Source organism: Gavialis gangeticus, unplaced genomic scaffold (genome assembly GCF_001723915.1).
Source record: "Gavialis gangeticus isolate Ggan-Ray unplaced genomic scaffold, GavGan_comp1, whole genome shotgun sequence".
Lineage (NCBI taxonomy): Eukaryota > Metazoa > Chordata > Crocodylia > Gavialidae > Gavialis > Gavialis gangeticus.
In genome coordinates, this window is record NW_017729022.1 from 71,408,875 (window position 1) to 71,417,838 (window position 8,964).

At 42.0% G+C, this 8,964-nt stretch overlaps 1 protein-coding gene across 1 annotated transcript in view; it reads left to right on the forward strand.

Annotated features, from left to right (window-relative positions):
* Positions 1 to 8,964, forward strand: part of LOC109296123 — a 127,565-nt gene that overhangs the window by 28,200 nt on the left and 90,401 nt on the right. Inside the window, exon 2 of the mRNA XM_019515358.1 lies at positions 2,804 to 2,914. Within this exon, the coding sequence (XP_019370903.1) occupies positions 2,804 to 2,914 (111 nt within the window). The remainder of the gene's footprint in view (positions 1 to 2,803; positions 2,915 to 8,964) is intronic.

Consider the following 8,964-nt stretch of genomic DNA (forward strand, 5'->3'; position numbering starts at 1 on the left):
TGAAAGAACAGGTTAGAGACTATTTAGAAAAGCTGGCTGCTTAGAAGTCCATGGGGCTGAGTGCAATGCATCTGAGGGTGGATGTGGGGAGAGCAGTGGATGTGATGTACCTTGACTTTAGTAAAGCTTTTGATATGGTCTCCCACAACTTTTTCTTGCAAGCAAGCTAAGGAAGGATGGGTTGGATGAATGGACTGTGAGGTGGACAGAAAACTGTCCATATCATCAGTCTTAGAAGGTAAAGCCAATGGCTCGGTGTCTAGTTGACAGCTGGTATCAAGTGGAGTGCCCTCGGGGTTGGTCCTAGGGGCTGGTTTGCATCAATATTTTCCTCAATGACCTGGAAGATGGCATAGAGTGCACCCTCAGCAAGTTTGCAGATGACACCAAGCTGGGGGAAGTAGTAGATATGCTTGAGGGGCAGGGCTAGGATTCAGAAAGACCTCAACAAATTGGAGGTTTGGACCAAAATAAATCTCTTGAGTTTCAATAATAAGAACGAGTTCAAAGTCTTACACTTAAGACAACACAATCCCATGCACAGGCTGGGGTACAGGCTGGGGACTGACTGGCTAAGCAGCAACTCTTCATAAAAGAACCTAGAGGTTACAGTGGACAATAAGCTGAATATAAGCCAGCAGTTTGCCCTTGTTGTGAAGAAGGCTAACAGCATACTGGGCTATATTAGTAAGAGCATTGCCAGCAGATCAAAGGAAGTAATTCTTCTCTTCTATTCAGCACTGGTGAGGCCACACCTGTAGTACTGTGTCCAGTTTTGGCCCCTACACTGCAGAAAGGATGAACTGGAGAAAGTCTAGTGGTGGGCAGTAAAAATGGTTAGGGGGCTGGGAAATGGGACTTCTGAGGAGAGGCAGAGGGAGCTGGGTTTATTTGGTCTGGAGACAAGAAAACTGATGGGGGATGTAACAGCAGCCTTCAACTACAGAAGGGTGGTTCCAAAGAGGGTGGAGCTAAACTGTTTTCAGTGGTGGCAGATAACAGGACAAGGACCAATGACCTCAAGTTGCAGCAACGGAAGTTTAGGTTAGAGATTAGGAAAAACTTTCGCACTCCTTCCTGGTTTATGTTAAATCAGAGTACCCCAGCATCTCAGATGCTTTGTTGGGTGGGGCTGCATCTTCGGCAGAGACTGAAGGTACAGGATGCCTGCCTGGCTGCTTCTTGCTCCCCTCCCTTCACCTCACCACTCCCTGCTGAAGCAGGGATTCCCCCCTCCCCTCTGCCTTACACAGACACCTCTCAGCATTAGCTAGCATACTACATGGTGGCTACAGTCTGTGCTGCTGGAGACGGGGCAAAGGCAGTGTTGGCTTAGGGCTTTTTGGAGCTAATCAACAGGTAGCTGGTAATGTCCCTCCATTCCTTCCTTGGGAATGGTTGTTTAAGAAGAGCTTGAACTAATGAGAGATCTTTTGTTTTGCTGATGGGTTTATAAATGCTCCCTGCTGTGTAACTAAATGGTATGTAAATCCCTGCTGGCCCCCTTGATGATCAGCAAGGGAGGGAGAACCCTTCCCTAATCAGAGCACCTGCTGTGGCCTGGCCACACCCCCTCAGCTCAGCACTATGGAAGGGATGGAGGGCTTCTCTGGTGCCTCCTGGCTCCTAGCCTGAGCCACTGCAGGCAGGTGCCTGCCTTTTTTCAGTCCAGAGGGGATGTCTGTGCAGTTACAAATCGATTCAGCCCAAGCAGTTTAAACTAACCTGCAAAGAGAGAATCCGTTCAGGCTCAAGCTTTTAGAATGTCTATCCCTCGCTTAGGAGGGTAGTAAAGCACTGAAACAGGTTACCCAGAGAGGTTGTGGAATCTTCATCCTTGGAGTTTCTTAAGACCTGGCTAGACAAAGCCTTGTCTGGTATGATCTTGTTGGGGCTGGTCCTGCTTTGAACAGGGGGTAGGACTACCTGACCTCCTGGCATCCCTTCCAACTCTAACTTTCTACAATTCTATGACTAGGGATATGAAGTTGATTGAAGCAAGGTACTCAAGTTTCAGGTTATCCCTTCTTTTCAGTTTTGATGACCATTAGCTTCCTTCCTCTTCTTTTAGAGTGCACTACCTCTGTGAGCCACTCTAATTAAAGTGCCCAGCATGTCTTGCATATTAGTATACCCACACTTCAAAATGTTAGTGGGGGCAGTTTATTTAAAGCTCATTGAATAAGGTTGAGATAAAGTGCCTCCACCACCATTTTGAAGCATAGGGATGCTGATACATGAGATGCAGGAGGCTGCTGTAGCACAGTAATTGCCACTCTCCAAGAGACTTGATTAATCTGTCTGCTCTAACGCACTGGAATTACAGCACATCAGTGCAGCCTCCCTGCTCATGTATAGGCACCCTTTGATTCTTCATGCTGCCAAGTCATGGACTTCTGTGAAAATCTTGTTTGCTTTTAGTGGCTCCTGATATTCAAGTAATTTTGTATTCTTTAAGTTTTCTAATGCTAAAGTCAGATTCCTCACTGAAAAATGTCTGGGTGAGGGCAAGGAGGGAAGGAATCTTATGTTTCTTAGCAGTGATGGATCTGGAAAATTAAATGACCCATTCTAGTGAAATCCAAAAAGTGTCCCATTTACCCCACAACCAGTAATGCAAGGCTATAATGCAGGGTCTCATAGTAGGAGAAAGGAGGAGTGGGAGTTTTGAGGCTTTTCCTTCAGATAGTTAATCTCTTGTTTTCATTTTCTATATAATTAAAATTACATTTCTAGAAAATATAAGCTCCTTCAAAAATATTGGTTATCTTACTAACCATTAATGTTGTGAACATCTTTCCAGGTGGATACCGATGGAGATGGCTACTTGAACTGCATGCAAGTTTTGATGGCACTGAAAGAAATAGTCCCTTCAGAAGCATTAACTGATGCAGAAGAACTCTATGTATACAGGGTAATTAATGTCATAAAGATTTGTAGATTTGTTCTTTGAAAGTTTTGGGGGCAGGGAGCCAATACTTCAGCTATTTATACCATCACATGTTGTCATTCAGTATTTTATACATTTATGAAGTCTCTCATCCAAGAATTTGGAAACTATTTAAGTCTCAAAATTTTCCTCCAAGAGAGGCATTCTGTATAATGCTCAGTTTTACAAGTGAAATGCAAAGCTGAGGTCAGAGATGTTGGGACCAAAATGTTTAAAAAACAGAATCCAATTCTGTGAGCTTCTGTTTTGGGATTTTCAATTTGAAACATCAGTGGCCTGATTTTCAGCATCATTGGGCGCTATAATTGTAAATGGGAATGGCAGGTTCCCAGCACCTCTGGGGATCACTGCCTAAGAATAGCACCTAAAATAGTAGACATGTTTGAAAAAATGAACTGTTAGATGTTTCCTTTTACATGCTGCAATCTGAAGTGCACAGCTCATTTCATAATGAAACTAGTTTCTAGTAAAGCAGCATTCTGATAAAAAAAAAAAAAAAAATTCTTTCTATCCAAGAAATGCTAAGAGGTCCATTAGGAAAGTGCATGTAGTGAGTGATGTCAAAAAGTCAGTAGGAATTTTCTGTCTCTGGCAGGGATTTTTCAGAGGTCCTTCCATGTGAAGCATGCATGGTAAAGACCACCAATTCATTTGGGCTGTTTGATTATTCAAAACTTCTAATAAGAAGTGTGAAACAGTACACCATTAGTATGGTAAGAACACAAAAAATGCCATGGTTGGCACAGTTTCATCTAACCCAGTGGTACAGGGCATGGAAAGGAAAAGAATATTTAAGCAGGCCAGATCCAGCCAAATCTGTCCTTTGCACCTCTCCCCCACAGCTTCCTGTATTCTTGGGCCTAGGAAGTCCTAAGTTGGAGGTTACACTCCTAACTGTCATGCTTCATGCTCCCTACTGGACCTGTTCTTCATGAATTTTGTCCAATCCCCTTTTGAACCTTATTAAATTATCAGCCTCTGCACTCTCATACAGCGTTGATTTCCACATGATTAACTACATGTTGTGTGAAAAAAACCTTCCTTTTCTTTTCAAATCTGATACCTAATAATTTTATAGTATGCTTCTTGTGAAAGATAGTAAATAGTAAATCTTTATTTACTTTCTCTTTGCCATTCATCATTTTGTAGACCTCTGTCATATCCTCCTACTTGTCTTTTTTTCTAATTTATTATACCTGACACTTGTAGGATGTATTCACTTCTTAAACTATTTATTCCATGTGCTACTATATACAATAACAGAAATACTCCTTTTTACCTATGTTTTATTATTTAGGTCCAAAACCAAATAAGCTAAAGAGTCAGTTTTCCAAGCGATGTGAGGGGGAAAAAAATATCTAACCCAATGTGTATTTGTGCTGTGTATATGCAGATTAGTACTTGAGAAAGCTACTTGGTCAGTCTGTGCTTTGTTCAAAAGCTTCCTCTCTAACTCGCAACAAAGCTGTAACTCAAAATTGTTGAGGACTCAGTCATCTTCTATAAGACCACATGATGCGGGGGATTTTTTCACTTTATTGTTGCATTATTCTATCTCCAGTTTAAACTTCCATAGTTGTCAATGAAGACTATACTTTGTTCTAATGGGAAACTAGAGCCATTTCCTAATTGCAAGACAGAATTGAATGTAGCAAGTTAGGAACAAGGAGCACTGGTGAAATAAAGCCTTTGTATGATCTTATGTTGCAGCACAGCAATGGCAGCTATAACATTATAGAGGAAAAGGCTGAAAGGCCCTGCTAAGCCAGGCACCTTTCCTGCAATATACTGGGGTGGGCTTCTGATGGAATTAAAAGATGGCAGGCAGAAGTTCTCTAGAAAGAACATTTTGTTTTTTCTAAAATATATAAACCTTTTCGAAATTTGCTTAATTTGATTTTGGTCATGCAGGCATGGAAAGACCCAGGATGAAACAGGAAGGAAGGGCAGGGGCTCAGAGGCAATATTTTGCCTTTGCATTAAAATTTTGATGACATATTTTTCAAAGTGGCTAATGCTTTCAGGCTCCTCCATTGTCAGGTATCAAACTTTACATTACTAAAAGAGACCTGATTTTCTAAAGAACTGAGCTAAGTTGTTTCTAGTTGGGGCCTTACAGTCACTACACACTCTTGAAATTATAGACCATTGTTTGTATCTGGATTTTAGATCAAAGCACAAACATCAGCCGCCATTCAAAACCAATCATTACATTTGTCTAGTTTTTAATTTTAAAGGCACAGATATTAAATAAAATATTACTTCTGAATGTTGTCCAACTATTGATGCTTTAGCATCGAAGTAGTATGGTCCAAAGCAAAAAATTGTTGGCATTCTTAAGACAAGTGCTTAGTTTAGCTTTTCTTAAAAAAAAATTGGGTGATCCATGTCCTCAACTAGTGTTAATCAATGGAGCTGTGCCAGTATATATCAGCTGAGGATCTGGCCTTCTCTTATTTGCCTATTTGCAGTCTTTCAATCACGATACTGTTTGAAACAGACAGACTCATTTGACACACAACATAAATGTCGCTGACACAGAATACCGGTACTAGGAAATACTGAAATAAAGAAAAGTATAAAAACCTCCATGATTTAATCGTAACCTTACAAAGGCTTTGTTTCTTTTGGACACTTTCTTTGAAAAGACCCCCATTCCAAACAAAACAGAAGGAAATTAGTAGGAAGTGATTATGGAGACAGGAAATCTGAAAGCCATGAAACTGTAAATAAAGTGTTATTTGTACTACTGTATCTGGTGCCCTACTTTACATTCCCAGCACGAAATGTTAGACAAGGCTTTAACCCGAGAGTATGGGACAAAGTTCTTTGGATGCTTAAAAATATGCATCTTGTATATTAAATAGAGGACTGCCATTCATACAGGTTATACTGGGCCTTGGATTCATCTACGTACATTTTTACTTGAAACTTGGAACTTCCTAGCCAGATCCAATTGCAGTTTGTTCATGGTGGCAGCTGATGTGAATTGTTCCAACATTGCGCACACATCAAATGGTTTAATGTTAGTATTTGAAGGCATAGGCACCATGGCAGGCACCAGTGCTAACATTGTTATACAACTCATATTGCTTCATGATAATTCAGTTCACTGATGTCTGCATTTATTGTTTACTTTCATTGCATCTAGAAAGCTCATCTTTTCCATCTGTCAGCATTATTGTATATGATCCATTAATAAATCTAAAAAGGTTTCATTACACTATACACTTGGTCCTTATTTAATGAACCGCCTTCTTTTATAGTAATAATAATAAAAAAGAATTAGTACAAACTTTAATTACTTCCATTATGCCATGTTTGCTTTGTCAGTGGTTTCTGCTTTATGAAAAGTTAAACCACAAAGTTAGACCAGCAGTTTTTTATGCTTGTGCATGTGCCTTCAGTTAATAGCTTATCTTTTTCCCTCAATGGCCTTACATTTTTTTCCCTGTTGAAGTTAAATGTGATTTGCAAAGCTAAGATAGACGATCTTAGAGAACAAAGTACCTGAACAAGACAATATGTAGAGGGCCAACATTTTGTGGGATGAGCTTTAAACAATGGGAACTTTAAAGGAATTTCTCATTACTCTGTGTGTGTGTGTGTGTGTGTGTGTGTGTGTGTGTGTGTGTGTGTAACTGAAAAAGAAAGAATCATCAACAAGGCTTGTGGATGAGGTAGTGATCACTGGGTTCAATAAACACAGACATACAGTGAACGAAAAGAACGAAATAAACCATTTGTAGAGCAGCAGGCAACCCCTGCAGACCCTTTGGGTGCTGACAGAAGTAGCATTTGCTGTATGAATGGCCCCTTGAAAGCACTCTATAGCCATGCCCTGACAGAAGTGCATGGTTGCAGAGCACTTTAGAAGTGCCTGATTGCACAACAAATTAATCCTCATTACATGATGGTTCAGATGAAGGTGTTCACTCCAAAGCAGAGCACCTTCATAAACTTCTGTAAGCTCCTATGCACAAGCAGGGCTGGGCTGATGCAGCTCAGCCCTGCTCCACCCCTGGTGAAGTCTGTAGGATGGGAGGAGAAGAAGGAAGGGGAGGGAGCTGTGGGCTGGGGTTTGCCCAGCCTGAACTGGAATGGGCAGGGCCAGATTAATGCATAGGCAAACTCGGCACATGCCTAGGGCCCTGAGCTATGTTGGGGACCTTCCCTTCGCCTTGCCATCATAGTGTCTGCTTCCTAGTGGTAGCTCTGAGCCAGTGTTGCCAAATTTGCTTATAATAAGTGGAATTGGGCTTTTTTCTCCAAAAAAGTTGCTTTGATTTTTTTAGAGTCACGAGTTGTGTTTTTTGGGTTTTTTTAAATTTAGAGATTACTTATTTTGGGCTTTTCTGTAATACAGTGGTTCCAAAACTGTGGGTCATGGTTATAGAAACAAGATGGGGTCGCAGAAGGGCCAGGCCTGGCCAGTATGCAGCTTCCAGGTGGGGCTGCTGCCACCCCAGGGACCTGCGTGCCTCTGGCCTGCTCCATGCACCAGGTAGGGAGAGGGTAGGTGCTGGGGGTGGGGTGGACTGCAGCTGGGCAGGAGTGCAGAGCTCAGGTGGGATGGGTGTGGGTGTGACAGAGTGGGGAGTGTGGGTGCACACCTCCTGTCACCAGCAGCAGCAGCCCTTAGGGCACTTGTGGCCCATGCACGCCCAGGCGTGGCTCCAGCCAGTACCGCACAATGGAAGTGAGGAGTGCAGCCCTGCTGGCTGCCTCTCATGCCAGGCTCCACGCAGTGCACATGCAGCTCTGTGCTACTGGGGAAAGCCAAGAGCTGGCTGCCTTCCCCGCCTCCTGCCGTGCAGGTTATGGGAAGCAGGGAAGGCAGCCGGCTTTAGCTCAGACACAGTGGCTGCTTACAGACGTGGGGAAAACCCCCCAAAACAGCGCTTTACTTCAAGCTCAGCTTGCCCCTGCACTGAGCGCAGTACATGCCCAGAAGAGGCATTGTGTTAGTTGGACCCAGCTCACCCAATGTTTGAATAGATCAGGTGTTTCAACGGGGCTCTTTTATCTAAAAACTGATTGAATCAGCTTTAGAGAAAACCGCCAAAAAGCCCTGCTGAAATGCCCGATCTAGACAGACACTGCGGAGCTGGGTCAAACTAACATGCGGACTCTTTCAGTAAAGCTCGGGTTCTTTTTTCATGATTGTCAGTGCCTAGTGTGGCATGTATTCATGCTTTATGAGGTCTCTGACAAATTTTGACTTTCTTATTAGATACATGTATTATATGAGAGCTGTTTTTAATGAAGAGGGAGAAGTGAGAACGTAGAAATGATTTAGTTAATTTTCAAAATTTGCCATTGATTATGATGTGAGCAAATGCACTAACTTTCCCTATCCTTTCATCTCCATGCTAAAAGGACATAGGGCTGTCTTATAAGAATACTAGGAGAGACTCCAGTGGAGTGCCGAGCGACCCACACCAGCTTTAAATTAGCTAGTTATGGGCATTGGATGTAATCCAGCAGTGATATCATGGAGCTGATTATGGGCTGAGAAATCTACTCAAGAAAGAGATTAAATTAATCCATGCTTATTAGTCCATACTGCCATGGGTGGATCATGACAAACTGCTGAGCTAGCTGGTGTAGATGAACCCTTCAGACTGAATGGCAAGTTTAAACTGTGTTACAGTGCTGTTTTCCTGAGTTGCTACTTCAATGACACCAGGGAAATGTGTGAGTTCTGTGAGTTGTAGGCGTTGGACCAAATGTATGAGAGGACAAAGAGAGCCTTCTAGGGTATAATATTAGTACTGGTTAATTACTAATACAGTATTTAAGTTTGAATTAACATGTCTCCCTTTTATTATTATCAATTGTATCAATGTAGTACCCTGAGAGAGAGAGTTCATACAGTAAGAACTTTTTTTTGAGTGTCTTTAGATAAGGTTATACTTCTGTTTAAAATGTCAACATGTGGGAAACTAAACTTGGCAGTCTTAAAAATTATTCTAAGAGTTTACATTCGTGGGTATACTTTAAGAAGTTGAGCG